Source organism: Pelodiscus sinensis, chromosome 11, assembly GCF_052426305.1.
Source record: "Pelodiscus sinensis isolate ZL-2025 chromosome 11, ASM5242630v1, whole genome shotgun sequence".
Taxonomy (NCBI): domain Eukaryota; kingdom Metazoa; phylum Chordata; order Testudines; family Trionychidae; genus Pelodiscus; species Pelodiscus sinensis.
The window spans coordinates 3,968,033-3,986,219 of NC_143062.1; the positions used below are offsets into that span (position 1 = coordinate 3,968,033).

Consider the following 18,187-nt stretch of genomic DNA (forward strand, 5'->3'; position numbering starts at 1 on the left):
CAGAGTCCGTGGACTTTTGGGGCCGGAGCGCAGACTTCGACCCCACAAAGTGGAAGGCAGAAGGTACGGCAGGGCAGGGGGAAAACTAGGGGGAAGGGGCAGGAGAGGAAGGGGCTTGTGGGGAGGGGAGGAGCTTGTGCGGAGGTGGAAGGGAGAGGGAAGATACAAATGGCAGGGGGCCAAGTTCAGACAATGAGGAAAAGGGCAGGAGGGGAGGTGTCAGTGGGAGGGCGGCCACGGTGATTCTGGGAGAGGAGAGGGGAAGGGAAGGGCATTAGGGTCTGGGGGGGGTGCTGGGAGAAGGCTTGAAAGGAGGGGTGGGCATGAGAAAGGCGGGGATGGAGCAAGTCATGTGTGAGGGCACAGGGGCATGAGGGCAGAGAGTGGTGAGGGGGTGGATATCAGGGAAAAAGAGGGCAAAGGGGGCAGGGGCAGTAAGGGAAGGGGGAGGCACCAGGAAGGTTCAGGGCTAAGGGAAGGTGCAGGTGCCAAGGGATTCTGGGATGAAGCAGAAGGGCAGACACCTGCAGGGGAGGAACCAGCACCAGAGGAGAGAGGCAGGGCAGGCGTGTAGAGAGAGGTGTTAGAAGAGGGGATGAGGAGAGGTAGCTACTGGGGGAGTGGACACAAGAGGGAGAGAAGGGCTGGTGGAGGGGGACAGGTCGCAGGAGGGCTGAGGGCAGTGAGAAGGGCAGGACTCAGGACAGCAGAGGAGGGTGAGGAGTTGGTGGGCAGCAGGCACCAGGGGAGATGGAGCAAGGAGAGGAGACATGGCAGCAGAGAGAAAAGGTAACGGTTTAAAAATATTTATTAATATCTTGGTATGCTGCCCACAGCCAGTTTGTTTGCACCCCGCGGTGCAGTTTGGGTATATGCGGGGATTAACACGTGGCCGGCAAGTGGGAGCCAAAACAAAAAAGTAGTCAGTGTAATGATCTTCTATTGATATGCATTTTAATAGTTAAATTCTTGGACTGTCATTGCTCATGAAAAGTGCTGTCACATGGGTAGAAATTGGGTAAATATTGCATTTTATTAATATCAGCAAAACTGACTTAAATGGGGCCTACGTGTTGTGTAGTCTTGCCTTAATCTTTGTATTCATGCCTGTCAGTGTGAAAGAAGCTGTTTGTATCTATTTACTTGCATATGCAACCACACTTAAGTTGAGGCCCTCAGCGTGTTCTGTAAGTATCAGTGTGGCCCCTGGGGCTTCCAAAGTTGAGTTGCCCTAGCTCATTCCTGACAGGTGTCTGTCTAACCTGGTCTTAAATATCTCCAGTGATGGAGATTCCGCAATCTCCCTAGGCAATTTATTCCAGTGTTTAACCACTCAGAGGCAGGAAGTTTTTCCTAATGTCCAACCTAAACCTCCCTTGCTGCAGTTTAAGCCCATTGCTTCTCATCCTATCCTCAGAGGCCAACGAGAACAGTTCTTCTTCCTCTTCCTTATGATACTCTTTTAGATACTTGAAAGCTGCTCTCATGTCCCTTTTCAGTCTTCTCTTTTCCAAGGTAAACAAGGCCAACTCCTGCAGCCTAGCCTCATACCTCATGTTCTCATATCTTTCATCATTTGTGTTGATCTTCTCTGGACTTTCTCCAGTTTTGCCACATTTCAGGAAATGTGGCGCCCAAAACTGGACATGATACTCAAGCTGGGGCCTAATGTAGATGGCTCAGTCCCTGCCTAGGGGACGTGAGACTGGGCAGGTTAATTTCCAATCCTCCTGTTTATTCTTTTCTTAAGCCAGAAGGGCACAGTAGTTCTGATGGGGGCTCTGCAGGAAGACAGCCCGCACTGCTCCCTGCCTGAAACCTTATGCAGGTGTTAAACAGCTGTCCAGCCCACCCTAGAAGTGACTGCATTTCAGCATTCCTGAAGCAACATAGCACCAACACCAGGGACAGAAGAATGGCTCCCAGGCATGGCTTGCTCATGACTGCTTCAGTCCCATTGGATGGGCCTCAGCCTCTTTTCTTTCCCTCCCCCGCTTTGCAATGGGGCTGTAGACTCTGGGGGGGAGAGGGGTGGCAGGCAGAGGTGTCTCCCTGCAGCCTATGTAGACACATCTCTGTATTAATCATTCTCTCATTGAAGTTTTTAGCTTTGTAGTGAGTCCTTTTACATGGAAACTTTGTATTAAGTCTTGGTAGAATAGTCCCTAGGACAAGTGAGGCAGAAACTGTTCCTGTGGGGTGAATGAGTTGGGAATGGATAAGGCGGAAGGTGAGCACCTCTGGGCAGTTGCAAAGGGGATATAAGCCAGATCCAAGATCAATGAGCCCTGGGAAGTGGGCCCATTGAAAGGAGACTGGACCTGTGGATGCCTTGGGGGTCAGCAGCAAGGGCCTGCTTTGGGAAGCCCCCTCTTTGGAGGTGAATGTGGCAGCATTGAGACACCACCCAGAAGCAGGCACCACAGAGACTCTAACTGTAGATTCATGGGACGGCTCTCACAGCTCTTGCACATGCATAAGATGATAGATCTGCAGGAGGGGGGGCAGTGGCATAGCGGGTGGGCCAGAGAGATCAGTTGCCCCTGGGCACCATGCTAGGGAGGCTCCAATTTAATCCCATTCTGTTCCCCCCATTATCCCTTCAGCTCACGTGCTCCTACTCCGCCTGCCACCGGCAGCTGAAGCCTCCTCCCTGTCTCTCTACTCCAAGCCCGACCCTCCTCCATCTCCACTGGCGGGTTAGTGCATGCGGGAGCCTGGCCCCAAACTGTAGAGGGTGGGGGAAGATGCAGTACAAGTTCCCCTCAGCTGTGGGCCAGGTTTGGTGCCGTGTCACATGGAGGCAGGGCCGCAAATTTTTCCTTTGCCCCCGGGCGCATAACACCCTCGCTACGCCTCTGTTAACTGGTTAACCATGGGGCACGGGCAGATGGGCGGCCAGGGGCTTCTCCGCCAGCCAGGTCATCTGGTTAACCTGTTACCTGGTAAGCATGCCAATAAGGCTAATGCTTACTGGGTAACTGGCTAACCCTTTAGCCTTTAACATCTCTACTTTAAAGCCAGTTGAATGCTACTGCCCATTGCATTAGTGCGCTGAGAAGCATTTGGGAGAGGGATAGGAGAGCTACTTCATGAAGTATTTTGAGGGAAAAAGGAAAAATGGGCTAGGGCTGAAAAGAGAGTTTTCACTTAAGAAAGCAAACTTTTGCAACTGTGAAAAATTGAATGCAAGAAAATAATGCAGGTTTTTGCAAGAACAGAATGTGACATTGCCAGTTGTACCCAACGTATTACTTTTGCACAGCTCAACTCAGGGTTTTGATGCCTATACCTTAATGAAGAGTTAGTATAAAACATTGTCTCTTCTTGAATTTTGACTACTCCCTTTTATTACCAACATGGTAATGTCCCGGCTCACCCTCCCCGCGCACGTGACTGTGTGTTAAAAGTGTGAAATCTAGACACCTCTGCTGACTGGCTGAGCCTTGGTAGGGGGAGGGACTATCAGGAAGTCTAGGGTTTTATAAAGGAGTGAGTCAGCGACCAGGGAGCTTGTGAACAGGTGATTGCAAACAGGGAGTTTAGAGAGGGAGTTTGGAAGGGGAGAGGGAAAGGGGTGAGGTATTCTTCCCTTTCCTTTAAACCCTTTTTTAGGACAGCAGGTAGGGATAGTGATAGGTCTGCTGTTACGGAGCTTGCCATGTTTGTCTTCCTCCCGGAAGAAAGAAGGGATTTCATCTGCACTAAGTGCAAGCTAGTCGCCATTTTGGAAGAAAAAATTAGAGGACTGGAGGCCCAAGTGTCAACCCTACGCTCGATCAGAGAGGATGAAGACTTCCTCAATAGAAGGCAGCATTTAATCCTTCAAGCACGGCAGGCAAAAGTGCCAAAGAGGGCACTACAGGACAAGGAAGAGAATTGGTAGCATGTAACTTCTAGAAGGAAAAAAAGACCAGCACAGGAATCCCCCATTCCTACAGAGGTAAGTAATTGCTTTCAGGCTCTCCCAACAGCCTCTGCGATGGTGAATGCTTTGGAAGGGACCTCACAAGAAAGAAATCGGAAGGGAACGACTTCTACTAGAAGGCATAGGATGAGGAGTCCTAGCGATCGGGGTTCCACAACCACCACCCCCAAAAGATGAAGGTGGGTGGTGGTGGTCGGGGACTCCCTCCTTAGAGGGACTGAGCCATCCATCTACTGTCCGGACCTGGAATCTCAAAAGGTGCGTTGCTTACTGGGAGCTCGAAATCAGGATGTGACCAAGAGTCTTACAAAACTGATTAAACCTTTGGATAGCTACCCTTCCTCCTTCTCCATGTGGGAACTAAAGATACAGCCAAGAATGACCTCGAGCAGGTTACTGCAAATTATGTAGCATTGGGAAGAAGGATCCAAGAATTCGGAGTGCAAGTGGTGTTCTCGTCCATCCTCCCTGTTGAAGGGAAAGGACTGAGTACGGATCGTCGAATTCAGGAAGTAAATGCGTGGTTGTGCAGGTGCTGTCGGACAGAGGGCTTTGGTTTCTTTGACCATGGTACTCTGTTCCGGGCACAAGGATTGTTAGGAAGATATGGGATCCACTTTTTTTTTTTTTTTTTTTTTTTAAAAAGAGGAAGGAGCATCTTCGCGGGCAAGCTTGCAAATCTAGTGAGGCTGGCTTTAAACTAGCTTCGTTGGGAGACAATGACCAAAGCCCTGAGAAGTGAGGAAGTCGGATACCGGAAAGAAACACAAAGAGGAACAAGCAACAAAGGAGGACCCCTGATTCGGATGCAGAAGGTAGGGCGATCAACTGGTTATCTAAGGTGTTTGTACACCAATGCAAGAAGCCTGGGTAACAAATAGGAGGAATGGGAGGCCCTGGCCCAGTCCAAGAACTATGATTTGATTGGGATAACAGACTTTGTGGGATGACTCGCATGACTGGAGCGCTGTCATGGAAGGGTATAAACTGTTCAGGAAGAACAGGCAGGGGAAAAAAGGAGGAGTTGCACTGTATATAAGAGAGCACTATGATTGCTCAGAACTCCAGTATATAGAGGGAGAAAACTCCGTGTTGAGAGTCTATGGGTCAAGTTTAGAGGTGTAAGCAACAGCAGTGATGTCATGGTTGGTGTCTGCTACAGGCCACCGAATCAGGTGGATGAGGTAGACAAGGCTTTCTTCGGACAACTGAGAGAAGATTCCAGATCACAGGCCCTGGTTCTCGTAGGGGTCTTTAATCACCCTGAAATCTGTTGGGAGACCAATGAGGCAGTACACAGACAATCCAGGAAGTTTTTGGAGAATGTTGGGGAGAACTTCTTGGTACAAGTGCTGAAGGATCCAACCAGGGGCTGTGCTCAGCTTGACCTGCTGCTCACAAACAGGGAGGAACTAGTAAGGGAAGTAGAGGTAGGTGACAACCTAGGAAGCAGTGATCATGAGATGGTAGATTTCTTCCTTTGGTCAGGATCCTGAAAAAGATAATAGTAAAATACACACCTTAGACTTCAGAAAAGCAGACTTCAACTCCCTCAGAGACCTGATGGGCAGAATCCCCTGGGATGCTAACATGAAGCAGAAAGGAGCCCAGGAGAGCTGGCAGTATTTTCAAGAAGCCTTATTGAAGGCACAGAAAGAAACCATTCAATGCGTAGCAAGAGAAGCAAATATGGTAGGAGACTGGATTGGCTTACTGGGGAAATACTTGGGCCGTGTCCAGACTCAGGGGTTTTTTCGGGAAAAGTAGCCTTTTCCCGAAAAAACTTCCCCTGCGTCCAGACTCAAGCCGCGTTCTTTCGAAATTATTTCGAAAGAACGCGGCTTTTCTTTCGATGGCGGTAAACCTCGTTTCACGAGGAAGAACGCCTTCCTTCGAAAGTTCCTCTTTCGAAGGAAGGCGTTCTTCAATGTAAAGAGGCCGTCTTCGAAAGAGAGCATCCAGACTCGCTGGGTGCTCTCTTTCGAAAAAGCGGATTTTTCTTTCGAAAGATCCGCCTGCTGTCTAGACGCGATCTTTCGAAAGATGCTCTTTTGAAAGTTGCTTTCGAAAGAGCATCTTTCAAAAGAAGCCTGCAGTCTAGACATAGCCTTGGTGAACTTAAGCACAAAAAGGGAGCTTACAAAAAGTGGAAACTTGGAGAGATGACTAGGGAGGAGAATAGATGTATAGCTCGAGAATGCAGGGGAGTTATCAGGAAGGCGAAAGTGCAACTGGAATTGCGACTCGCAAGGGACGTGAAGGATAACAAGAAAGGTTTCTACAGGCATGTTAGCAATAAAAGGGTAATCAGAGAGGGTGTGGGGCCCTTGCTGGATGACAGAGGTGGCCTAGTGACAGATGATGTGGGAAAAGCTGAAGTACTCAATGCTTTCTCTGTCTCTATTTTCATGGACAAGGTCAGCTCCCAGACAAATGCACTCAGCAATGGAGTATAGGAAGGAGGTAGACAGCCCTTGGTGGGGAAAGAACAAGTTAGGAACTATTTAAAAAAGCTAAACATACACAAATCCATGGGCATTGCATTTAATGCATCCGAGGGTACTGAGGGAGTTGGCAAATGTCACTGAGGACCCTTTGGCCATTATCTTTGAAAACTCATAGAGAACGGGAGAGATCCCAGTTGATCCAGAGATGTGATTATTCTTCTTTATTCAGCGCTGGTGAGGCCACATCTGGAGTATTGTGTCCAGTTCTGGGCCCCCAATTACAGGAAGGATGTGGATGCATTGGAGAGGGTCCAGTGGAGGGCGACCAAAATGATTAGGGGGCTGGAGCATATGACCTACAAGGAGAGGCTGAGGAAGTTGGGTCTATTTAGTCTGCAGAAGCAAAGAGTGAGGGGGATTTGATAGCAGCCTTCAACTTCCTTAAAGGGAGTTACAAACAGGCTGGAGAAAGGCTGTTCTCAGTAGTGACGGATGGCAGAACAAGGAACAATGGTTTCAAGTTGCCGTGGGAGAGGTTCAGGTTGGATATTAGGAAAAACTATTTCACTAGGAGGGTGGTGAAGCACTGGAATGGGTTACCTAGGGACGTAGTGGAGTCTCCATCTCTAGAGGTGTTTAAGTCTCAGCTTGACAAAGCCCTGGCTGGGTGGATTTAATTGGGATTGGTCCTGCCTTGGGTAGGGGGCTGGACTTGATGGCCTTCTGAGGTCTCTTCCGGTTCTATGATTCTATGGAGAAGCCTGGAATGGTAGAACTGTCGACATTACATGGCACATGTGCCTACCTTGGAGACTGTGCTTCAGCCACCCACATCAGATCCATATTACAAGCAAGCACAGGTATATGTGGGTAACTGGCTTGATGATGTGGTTTTCCAGGACAGCCACCGGTCAGCAGAACATCTATTATCAGCTGAAGATTCGTCTCCCATCTGACTGGTTCTCCAAACAAAACAACAGCTGCAGGAACAAGGAAACACAAAATAAGTTTCTAAGGTTTAACAAAAAGCACCATTCTCAACACCTTAATTTGATATAAAAGACAAAAGGATAGATCCCAAATTAATTTAAGCGAACTCCTATATTTTAAAAAATTCAGTAAAATGATTAAAGTGCAACATGGGGCAGGGTCCATCTTTTTGTTCTGTGTTCACACAGCCACTAGCACATGATCCTGGTTCATGAGTAAGGCTCCAAGGCACTACAATAATACAAACCATAAAATAAATAGTACTAAGATGGCTGTGATTCAATCTCCTTTGTTATAGAAGGAATTTCCGAAGTTGTTAAAACCCCAAAGATTTTACAAGATTAATTACATGCATCTGACAAAGTAGGTCTTTGCCCATAAAAGCTTATGCTCCAATACACGTGTTAATCTATAAAGTGCCAAAGGACTCCCTGTCACTTTTGCAGATCCAGACTAACATGGCTACCCCTCTGATACTTGATCTTTGATGTTAACTCAATTGCCATTGGACAGCACTGGCATGTCTAATCACATTTATAATAAGCCAATTACAAAGGGAAACAGCTGAAATGCAATTCATTTGCAAATTAATACAATCAAATTAGGCCTGAATAAAGATTTAAACTGGCTAACACTATACAAAGGCAATTTCCCTTCTCTTGATATTCACATCTCCCCTTCAGCAGCTGTGCATGAGCCATATCCAACCTGTTTGATTAGCCTCATTCACACTGGTCCTAAAATTACGTCTTTCTGTTGTTGTACTTTTATATATATTCCCCTGCCTCTGTAACTTCCACTCCAATTCATTTGATGATGTTGATTTTACCCATAATGCTTATTCCCCAATAAATCTGTTAATCTCTAAGGATATGTCTTCACTGAATTCCTCTTTCGAGAGAGGAATGCAAATGCAACTGAGCGAAATTGCAAATGAAGCGCGGATTTGAATTTCCTGCACTTCATTTGCATAATCGCATCCGGGCACTATTTTGAAAAAAGAAATGCTGTCTAGATGCGGTACTTTCAAAAGAAAACTCTTCTTATAAAATGAGGTTTAAGGGTAACTTTGAAAGTAGTAAGGGTAATTTCGAAAGAAGGGTTTCCTTTCGAAATAACCGCGTCTAGACAACATTTCTTTTTTTGAAATAGGGTATTTTGAAATAGCGCCCGGATGTGATTATGCAAATGAAGCGCAATAAATTCAAATCTACACTTCATTTGCAATTTCGTTCACCTGCATTTGCATTCTTCTCTCAAAAGAGGAATGCAATGTAGACATAACAAGTCCTGTGGCACCTTAGGGTATCTTTACAGATAGAGACTAACATGGTTACTCAAGACTTTTCACATTTATAATATTATGAATGTGATAGATTAACATACAGCACTATACACAATAATCAAATCTACCAGAACTACCATCTGTTTGTCTCTAGACAAAATACAGTATGGATGTTTATATTCCTAGCTGATATCTCCAATTGCTAGGAATAAGTCATTGGGTAGATCCAGCTCAATTTTTTTCTTTCATTCGCAGATCCAGTTTCTTTCTTTTCAAACAGATGGAAGTAGAAGAGGAAGAAATGCCTCTGGTCACAACATTGCAAATGATCTGCTGACCAGAAGGGATTCCAGTTCCACCCTCATTCCCAGAAACAAGGAAGCACAATCAGCTAGAAGGTGGCAAAAGGAAATCAAGCCCCTTATGCTCTTCTCACTCCAAAGAGGCCCATGGGTGAAAACTACACACTCACAAATGACAATGTTATTAGAGCGCACACACGTTTTGCATACATTTTGTATGTATATTTGGGTTCCCTCTGCCAACCATCCACATCATCAATGTGGGGTTCAGGAACTTCTAACTGAAAATAACATTTACAATGAAGAAGAGAAGACATTTAATCTATGCTATGACAATTGCAAGATAAGAAAACAAAAAAAAAAAAAAAAAAAAAAAAAAAACCACACATACCCTCAATTTTGGGAAGTTCCACAGCTGAGGAATGCTGCAATGAGAAAAAGTGAACTTAACTCCACTAATTTAAACATCCTCTGAAGTTACTAACTAAAAGAAATGCAAAGCATTACTCCCCTAACCATTCCTGGGGAAATTAACAGAACACTGATGCACTTTACATTCAGATGTAACTAGTTTTTACGTCACTTCGCTTAGAAATTAATACAGGCAGTCCCCGGGTTAGGGAACCGATGTAAGTCGGATCCATGTACTTACAAACGGGGTGAGGCAACCCCGCACTAGCTGCTTCCCCCCAGCAGACCAGGGAGACGTGAAGCTAGCGCCCCCCCCAGCAGACCAGGGAGACGCGGAGCAGCTTTTCTCAGCAGACACCTCAGCTTGAGAATAAAGGACTGAGGGAAGTGCGTTGTGGGAGAATAAAACTGAGCTCTGGAGAAATGTTTGGCTAGAGTTTCCCCTACAATATGTACCAGTTCCGACTTACATACAAATTCAACTTAAGAACAAACCTACAGTCCCTATCTTGTACGTAACCCGGGGACTGCCTGTATTGCCAAGCACAGAAGTGTCATCCAGCAGCAAAGACAAGTTCGGACTGATGGTTTTTGTGTGTTCTATATTCACAGCACTGCTCTATTTGCAAGACTTTGGACAAGTCACAGAATTCCTATTCCTCAGTTTGCTCATCTGCAAAAAACAAAAAAATACATTTACCTTTCTATCAGGGGCATTAAATATTTATATAATGCTTTGAGAATTTCAGCAGACAATATATTTGAGAACATTTCATATTTCTAAGACAATCAACAGATGTTTTACAACAATTGCTACACTAGGCTAATGTTTTGCATTTCCTTCTCCATCCCCCTAAAGATTACACACAAGTCAGCAGAGTCTTGGACTCCTATTTTCGCATGGCTAGCTGAGAGGTGACATTAAAAAGTTACAAACATTTAACCTCAACTTGGAAATGTCTGGATTATGTTGGGCTTGTAAAATCTTCAGTTTTATCTAAGCATAGTTCCACTGATGGTGATAACACAAAGGGTATGTCTACACTGCATTCCTCTTTCAAGAGAGGAATGCAAATGCAGATGAATGAAATTGCAAATGAAGAGCAGATCTGAATTTCCCATGCTTCATTTGCATAATTACGGCCGGCCGCTTTTTCGAGATAGCATTTTTTCACCTCGAAATTGGGTGTTTAGACCTGGTTATTTTGAGAAAAAAAATCCTTCTTTCGAAATTACTCCTTATAAAATGAGGAGTAAGGGTTATTTCGAAAGAAGGGTTCCCCCCCCCCCAAAATAACCAGGTTTAAACAGCATTTTTTCATCTCGAAAAAGTGTCCGGCTGCAATTATGCAAATGAAGCGTGGGAAATTCAAATCCACACTTCATTTGCGATTTTGTTCATCTGCATTTGCATTCCTCTCTTGAAAGGAGGAATGCAATGTAGACATACCCAAAAAGAACTGCTCTGATCTCTTCAGTACATTTTAATTAGGCTTATGTAAGTATCTAAATTGAAAAAGCAAAATATATCAAGTTACTTTCCAAAGCAGCTCTTACCAGATTCGAGCTCTTTTTTCATAAGCACATTAACTCATGAGTAGTATTTGACCTATAGCTTTAAGTCCATATATTAGCATGTCACTGAAAATGAGTTTTCTTCATTAAAAAAAGTCAAGAATTGCAAGAGTTCCAAAAGAGCAATGGAAATTTGTGTAATTCCTTCCTCACGAACAGATCATTATCGGCTCCTTTGGAGCTGTTCCTAAACACATACAATGTGCTTGTGTCTTCAAAACAGATTTCATAATAAGGAGAAGGAAGCAGTGCCTCTGGGCAATCATCTGCATTTCTCAACAGCCACTTTCATAATTTTGCTCTACAAAGTACGAGCAGAAATTTGGCCTGTTTATGACCAACAAGTCTCAGGCCATCTTAAACATGGTTTTATATTTGTAGCTCTTATTTTTATCTTGTAAAGTATAAAAAAAAGGGGTAACATATCACAGGAGAACTGATATTACACCTTCTCTGTAGATAACTGATCACAGTGCAAGCTTCCCAACTCCATCAATGACCCACAAAACAAACCCACAGGAATCAGTTCTATGGTGAGTGTTTGTTTTCCACACAGTTAATCATGTGGAGTTAATCAACCTCTATGGAGACTGCCAACAAGAGTATTAATTAGTGTCATGGGTCATGTTTGTGAAAACTTGCATGATCGTTCTGACAACAGTTTTGTACTGTAGTAATAAAACAGAATAATATTCAAAATTTTCCTGTACTATCACTAAGAAAAGTGTGTTTTAGTTCCCATTGCACTCTTAGTGCACTCTTCTTTAGAACGCATCTACCTGGACTTCCAACCATGTTATAATATAGTGCCACAATATTATCTGATACTTCAGACTAATGATTTTGTATATCACACCTATATGTAAAAGATTACGGAATACTCCGTTGTTTTCCCATCTACTGTGTATAAAGACTGTAAAGCAGCAGTGGCCAACCCGCGCCTCGCAAGCCGCATGCAACTCTGATTAAAAAAAATTGCTGCTCCTTATTAACATTTTTTTATTAAAAAATTATCGTCAGGCTGGCCACTTCGCACAAAGTTGGGCCACTCCGAGCCGCATTCCAGTGCATGCTCACAGCCACCGCTCTGTTCGTGCTCACGTTCCCCCTCCCCTCATGCTTGGCATCCCAGCCAGAGCATGCTAAAGGCTGGCCACTCAGCGCACGTGCCCCGCGCCTGCAGGAAGAGGCTCATGGTGGTAGCGGCCACAGCAGCAGCGGCTCCAGCTCTGGGACCCGGGTTAGAGCGGGGCAGGTGCCTGGCTCTGGGGGAGGGAAGGAGAGGGGGATTGGGTTAGAACCTGGGGGTGCCTGCCTCGGGGGAGGGGGAGAGGGAGGGGATTGGGTTGGGATGGGGTGCACATGGCATCCCAGCCAGCACATACTCCTCAAAGCCAGCCGCTCAGGGTACATGCCCCAGTGCCTGGGGTGAGACACGCGTGGTGGTAGCAGCGGCTCTGGCTCCAGTACCCGGGCATAAGGTGGAGGGGGGGGGGAGAAGAGAAAAGAAATATTGGGTTAGAGTAGTGGGGTGGACAGGTGCCTAGCACTCGGGAAAAGGAGGGGAGGGGAGGGGAGGAAAGGAGAATTAGGTGAGGGGGTGGGGTGCACATGGCATCCTGGCCAGCACATGCTCAAGACTGGCCGTTCAGCGTACACGCCCCAGCACCTGGAGGGGACGCATGTGGCGATAGTGGCGGCTCTGGGCATTAGGTTGGGAGAAGAGGGGGGTGGGGAGGGGAAGTGCCTGGCTCTGGGGAAGGGGATTGAGTTAGAGCAAGGGGGGAGGGGAGAGGAGGAGGAGGAATCCTGGTACAGCATTCCATCTCCAACTTCTCAGGAAGCATGGGGCTGTCGTGGAAAGCAGAGGAAAAGCACACGCTTCCTGAGAAGTTGGAGCTGGCATGCAGTTCTGGGAATCCTCCCCTCCCCCATACACACACACAGGCAGGCAGCAGGGGGAAGGAAGTCCCTGACCAAGCAACAGACCTGGTGTTTCAGGAAGCATGCCAGCTGTTGAGAGGAGAGGAGAGGAGAGGAGAGGAGAGGAGAGGAGAGAGGGGGAAAGAGGAGCCCATGCGCTTCCTGAGACCCGGGTTCCTGAGTCTCCAGGTACCGGCCAAGCTGTTCCTGTCCCCTCCCCATGGCCAGCATCCTGTGCTCTGCCACCTGCCCCAGCACCCTGCCACCTGCCCCAGGACCCACCAGCACCTTGCCCCAGTACTTGTCCCATACCCCCCCCCCCCCATCAGCACAGTGGGAGCCACATTAGTGAGGCTTGGGGGTTTTTGGAGAGGTGGTTTTTTGCATCTCACTTGTGTGGCCCTGACTGACTTTTCTGTGGACCAGTGACCCCTGACTCAAAACAGGTTCCCCGCCCCTCTCATAAATAAGGACAATGCTGAAACATGAGGGCTGTGTCTACATTGGCCCCTATGCAGATGTAGCACTTTGGAATAGGCAAATCCGCTGGGGATTTAAATATCCCCCGCGGCATTTGCATTAACATGGCTGCCACTTTCTTCCGGCTTGTAGATAAGCCGGAGAAAAACGCCAGTCTGGACGCGATCCTCCGGAAAATAAGCTCTTCCGACAGCCATGTTAATGTAAATGCCGCGGGGGATATTTAAATCCCCCGCGGATTTGCCTATTCCAAAGTGCTACATTTGCATCCCTATTACGGAATAGGGGCCAATGTAGACACAGCCGTTGTGTTTGACATAATATTATATTTAAAAATGAAGCCTGGCCACCAAGCCCCCAATTGGGGACAAGTCCCCATCTGGCTGCGACATCATAACACTCCTGCACCCTCCCAACCCCAAAATTGAGTCTATCATACACTGGAACCCCCTGTCCTGAGCTTCTCTCATCCCCAAATTCCTGCATCCCCACATCCCGTCTTCTGCCACAATACTCCTGTACCATCCACACTGCAAATCTGTGTCCTGAGGCCATCATACTCCCAGCCTCCTTGCCCATAGTCCCTCATGCACCCCTGCCCAAACTCCTGCACCCTCAGTCACAAGCCTGAGGCTCGCTCAACACCCCAACCCTCCACATGACCCCAACACTCTCCAGCCTGGAGCCCCCCTCTGAGCCAGCAACCTCTTCTCTACATCCTCCTTAACCCAAATTCCCTCCCAGAACTTGCCCCTCTCACCCCTTCCCCTTTTTTTTGTGACAGTATGCCCTGGGATAGCGTACCGGCACCTATTTTCCCCCGGTGGAGCTTTTCTCCCCCCCCCCCCGCCCCCAGTATGTGGCTATTTGCACTCTATCCACCACTATTTTGGTGCTCTCTCCCCCGCCCCACCCCTCTCCCCCCAGCTCTCCTCTGGCTCCTATCTCTCTCTTCTCCCCCTCCTGCCTCTCACCTCGGGGGGACCACGGAGCCCAAACGGTCGCTTGCACCATTTGCTCCCACGCGGCAGCCCGGCTGAGTGGTGCAGTATTCAGCTGAGCACCACTGCAGGAGGCAAAGGGGGGGTGGGGCAGTGACATACACAGCTGGGGGTGGGGCCTGGCCATGTACGTCACCACCCCACCCCCCTTCCCCATGGCACTCGGCTGAGTTCTGCCCTGCTCAGCCGGGCCACCGCAGGGGAGCCCAAATGACCGCTTCCTCCCCCGCGGCAGTCCAGCTGAGCAGGGCAGAACTCAGCCGAGTGCCATGGCGGGAGAGGCGCTGACGTGCGGCATGACAGCAGCTCCAAGCCCCGCCCCCCTTCGCCTCCTGCAGTGGCGCTCAGCTGACTTCTGTACCGCTCAGCTGGGCTGCCACGCGGAAGCAAATGGCACAAGCAACCGTTTGGGCTCCGCGGTCCCCCCGAGCGAGAGGCAGGAGGGGGAGGAGAAGAGAAAGAGAGAGAGGACAGCCCGCGGTGGGTAAAGAACAGGTTAGGAACTATTTAGAAAAGCTAAACTTACACAAATTCATGGGTCCGGACTTAATACATCCGAGGGTACTGATGGAGTTGGGCAAATGTCATTGAGGAGCCTTTGGCCATTATCTTTGAAAAGTCGTGGAGATCGGGAGAAATCCCGGATGATTGGAAAAAGGCAAATGTAGTGCCCATCTTCAAAAAAGGGAAGGAGGACGATCCAGGGAACTATAGGCCAGTCAGTCTTACCTCAGTCCCTGGAAAAATCATGGAAGGGATCCTTAAGAAATCCATTTTGAGGCACTTGGATGAGAGGCAAGTGATTAGGAATAGTCAGCATGGATTCACAAAGGGCAAGTCGTGCCTGACCAATCTGATTAGCTTCTATGATGAGGTAACTGGCTCTGTTGACATGGGAAAGTCAGTGGATGTTATATACCTTGATTTTAGCAAGTCTTTTGATACGGTCTCCCACAATATTCTTGCCAGCAAGTTAAGGGAATGTGCATTGGATAAATGAACAGTAAGATGGATAGAAAGATGGCTAGAAGGCCAGGCCCAGCGGGTAGTGATCAAAGGTTCGATGTCAGGGTGGCGGTCGGTTTCTAGCAGAATGCCCCAAGGTTCAGTTTTAGGACCCGTTTTGTTCCATATCTTTATTAATGACCTGGATGAGGGGATGGATTGTACCCTCAGCAAGTTTGCGGATGACACTAAGGTAGGGGGAAGAGGTAGAAATGCTTGAGGGCAGAGATAGACAAATTGTGACTTAGATAAATTGGAGGATTGGGCCACTAGAAATCTGATGAGGTTCAACAAGGACAAAGTGTAGAGTCCTGCACTTGGGACGGAAGAATCCCAAGCATAGTTACAAGCTGGGGACCAACCGGTTAAGTAGTCGTTCTGCAGAAAAGGACCTGGGGGTTGCAGTGGATGAGAAGCTGGATATGAGTCAACAGTGTGCCCTTGTAGCCAAGAAGGCTAATGGCATAGTTGGTTGCATTAAGAGGAGCATTGCCAGCAGATCCAGAGATGTCATTATTCCCCTTTATTCGGCTTTGGTGAGGCCACATCTGGAGTATTGTGTCCAGTTCTGAACCCCCCACTACAAAAAGGATGTGGATGCACTAGAGAGGGTCCAGCGGAGGGCAACCAAAATGATTAGGGGGCTGGAGCATATGACCTACGAGGAGAGGCTGAGGGAGTTGGGTCTGTTTAGTCTGCAGAAGCGATGAGTGAGGGGGGATTTGATAGTGATAGAAACTTCCTGAAGGGAGGTTCCAAAGAGGATGGAGAAAGGCTGTTCTCAGTAGTGACAGATGGCAGAACAAGGAGCAATGGTCTCAAGTTGTGGTGGGAGAGGTCCAGGTTGGATATTAGGAAAAACTATTTCATTAGGAGAGTGGTGAAGCACTGGAATGGGTTACCTAGGGAAGTAGTGGAGTCTCCATCCCTAGAGGTGTTTAAGTCTCAGTTTGACAAAGCCCTGGCCGGGTTGATTTAGTTGGGATTGGCCCTGCCTAGAGCAGGGGGCTGGACTTGACCTTCTGAGGTTTCTTCTAGCTCTATGGTTTTATGATTCAAGTTTGAGAAACTATAAAGATTATGATGATTTTTAAAAGGAGATTTCTTCTGAGAGCTTATGAAAGATAGTGAATTGAGTAACAAGGCAACAGCTTGCAGTAGTAACTTACCATTGTTGTCACATTCTTATAGGGAAGCGGGGGGGGGGGGGGGGGAAGGTTACCTCTCCATCTCTCTTAGAAAACACGTAGATTTTCCAAAGTAGCAGATTTATCAGGCAACTCCATTAAATCCAGAGTTTTGCCTGTTTTCCTCAATGTTAGCTACATAAAAGACTGTAATGCAACATTTTTTTTTCAAGTCAACCAATTAAAAAAATGCCTCAGACTTTATACTGGAGAGTCAATGTAAATGTCAATAAAGATACTGACCAAACTGACTTGTTAGACAAGTATACTGAATAGCTCTTCAAAGTGTTGCAGAGAAACAAGTACATAGGTAGGCCTCAAAGTCAAAAGCATATTACAAAATGGAATAAACTAAAAAAAGTCAAGTTTATGATTTTATACGAAGAAGAAATCTCCAAATGTAGAATTGTCAGCCAATAAACAGAGACAGAAAGATTTCAACATAAATCATTCACTCACCAAAACTTTAGGTCGTCTGTCATGGTCAACCATATCCAGCAAAGGGTGTGTTTCACGCAATATATCAATGGTAATAGGTTGACAAAAACCCAGACTGGGAAAATACCAATTAAGGATCCAAAAAACGTATTTGTATAGTTTAACAGTTCTTAAGGCTGTTTAATAATTGAATATTAAATCAGAATGTTTTTCAGCACTATCATCTCAGTCACATATTAAAAGTTACACTTTATAATAGTATTTTTACCCTTAATAGCTTTATTATAACAGATTTAAACTGTGAATTGCATAGACTTTCAAATTCAGTTTTGTACAATAACCAACATGGTTGGTTTCTTAACATCTACTTTCTTTGCCAGATCCAGACAAATAAGCAAATCTATCATGTACATGATGTATTTCCCAAAATTTGTACAGGCTGGACCTTCCCTGGTCCAGCACCCTTGGGACCTGATTGGTCCTGGATGAGGAATTTTTACGAACAAGGGGATGTCATTTCTAGCCCCCCTACTGCCCTGTCCTCTCTCTGGCTTCCGCTGCAGCCCAGCGCACCAGCTCCTGCCCACCACAGCCCAACCGAGCCATGCACCAGCTCCCTCCCCCCCGCAACTCCCTCCCTACAGCATGCTGGCTCTCAGCCTCTCCCCCCTCAGCCCAGCTGGGCCACACTTCGGTGCGTGCCCCCCCACCCCCATAGTGCCAGGATCCCAGCCCCTGCACTCCCTGCTGTGCACCAAGACTCTCTGGTCCTTCTGGACTCTGGATGTTGCCAACCAGAGTTCCAGTTTATAAAGGTACAACCTGTATTAAGTACTAAAAAGAACACAAACATCCATGCTCAGTCTCCCTCCATAATAATCTCATTTTAACTGAATATTGGTAACTTTTAGGTCTCAAATGTCTGTGGAAACATTTGACCTTTACCATGTTAGGCATCAGCCATGCCTACTCTACTTCATCATGACATAACAGGTAAAATGCATGCTAGTACATCACTAATTTTTAATAAGACACTATAGCACGACACAGAAGATAGTGCTAGCGTTCATTATCATGTGAGTTTACAGTAGATATTAACTATGGGTTCCTAGGAAGAGAGGTAGTTTCATATTTGAAAATGCAAAGTTCACACCAAAAAGCCCATTTCTGCTTTTTTTTTAAAAAATATTCAAGTTAACACAAACAATTTCAGCC

At 46.8% G+C, this 18,187-nt stretch overlaps 2 protein-coding genes across 4 annotated transcripts in view; one reads left to right on the plus strand and one right to left on the minus strand.

Annotated features, from left to right (window-relative positions):
- RAB43 (RAB43, member RAS oncogene family) overlaps window positions 1-18,187 on the plus strand; it is a 66,488-nt gene that overhangs the window by 46,485 nt on the left and 1,816 nt on the right. The gene's annotated exons all lie outside the window — the stretch shown is intronic.
- Window positions 1-18,187, minus strand: part of LOC102454815 (haloacid dehalogenase-like hydrolase domain-containing 5) — a 35,239-nt gene that overhangs the window by 6,502 nt on the left and 10,550 nt on the right. For all 3 annotated transcript variants that reach the window (XM_075939653.2, XM_075939657.2, XM_075939651.2), the window contains exons 4-6: window positions 16,994-17,087; window positions 9,344-9,377; window positions 7,181-7,355 (exon numbers count right to left, since the gene is read on the minus strand). In XM_075939653.2, coding sequence (XP_075795768.2) covers window positions 7,181-7,355; window positions 9,344-9,377; window positions 16,994-17,087 — 303 coding nt within the window. The remainder of the gene's footprint in view (window positions 1-7,180; window positions 7,356-9,343; window positions 9,378-16,993; window positions 17,088-18,187) is intronic.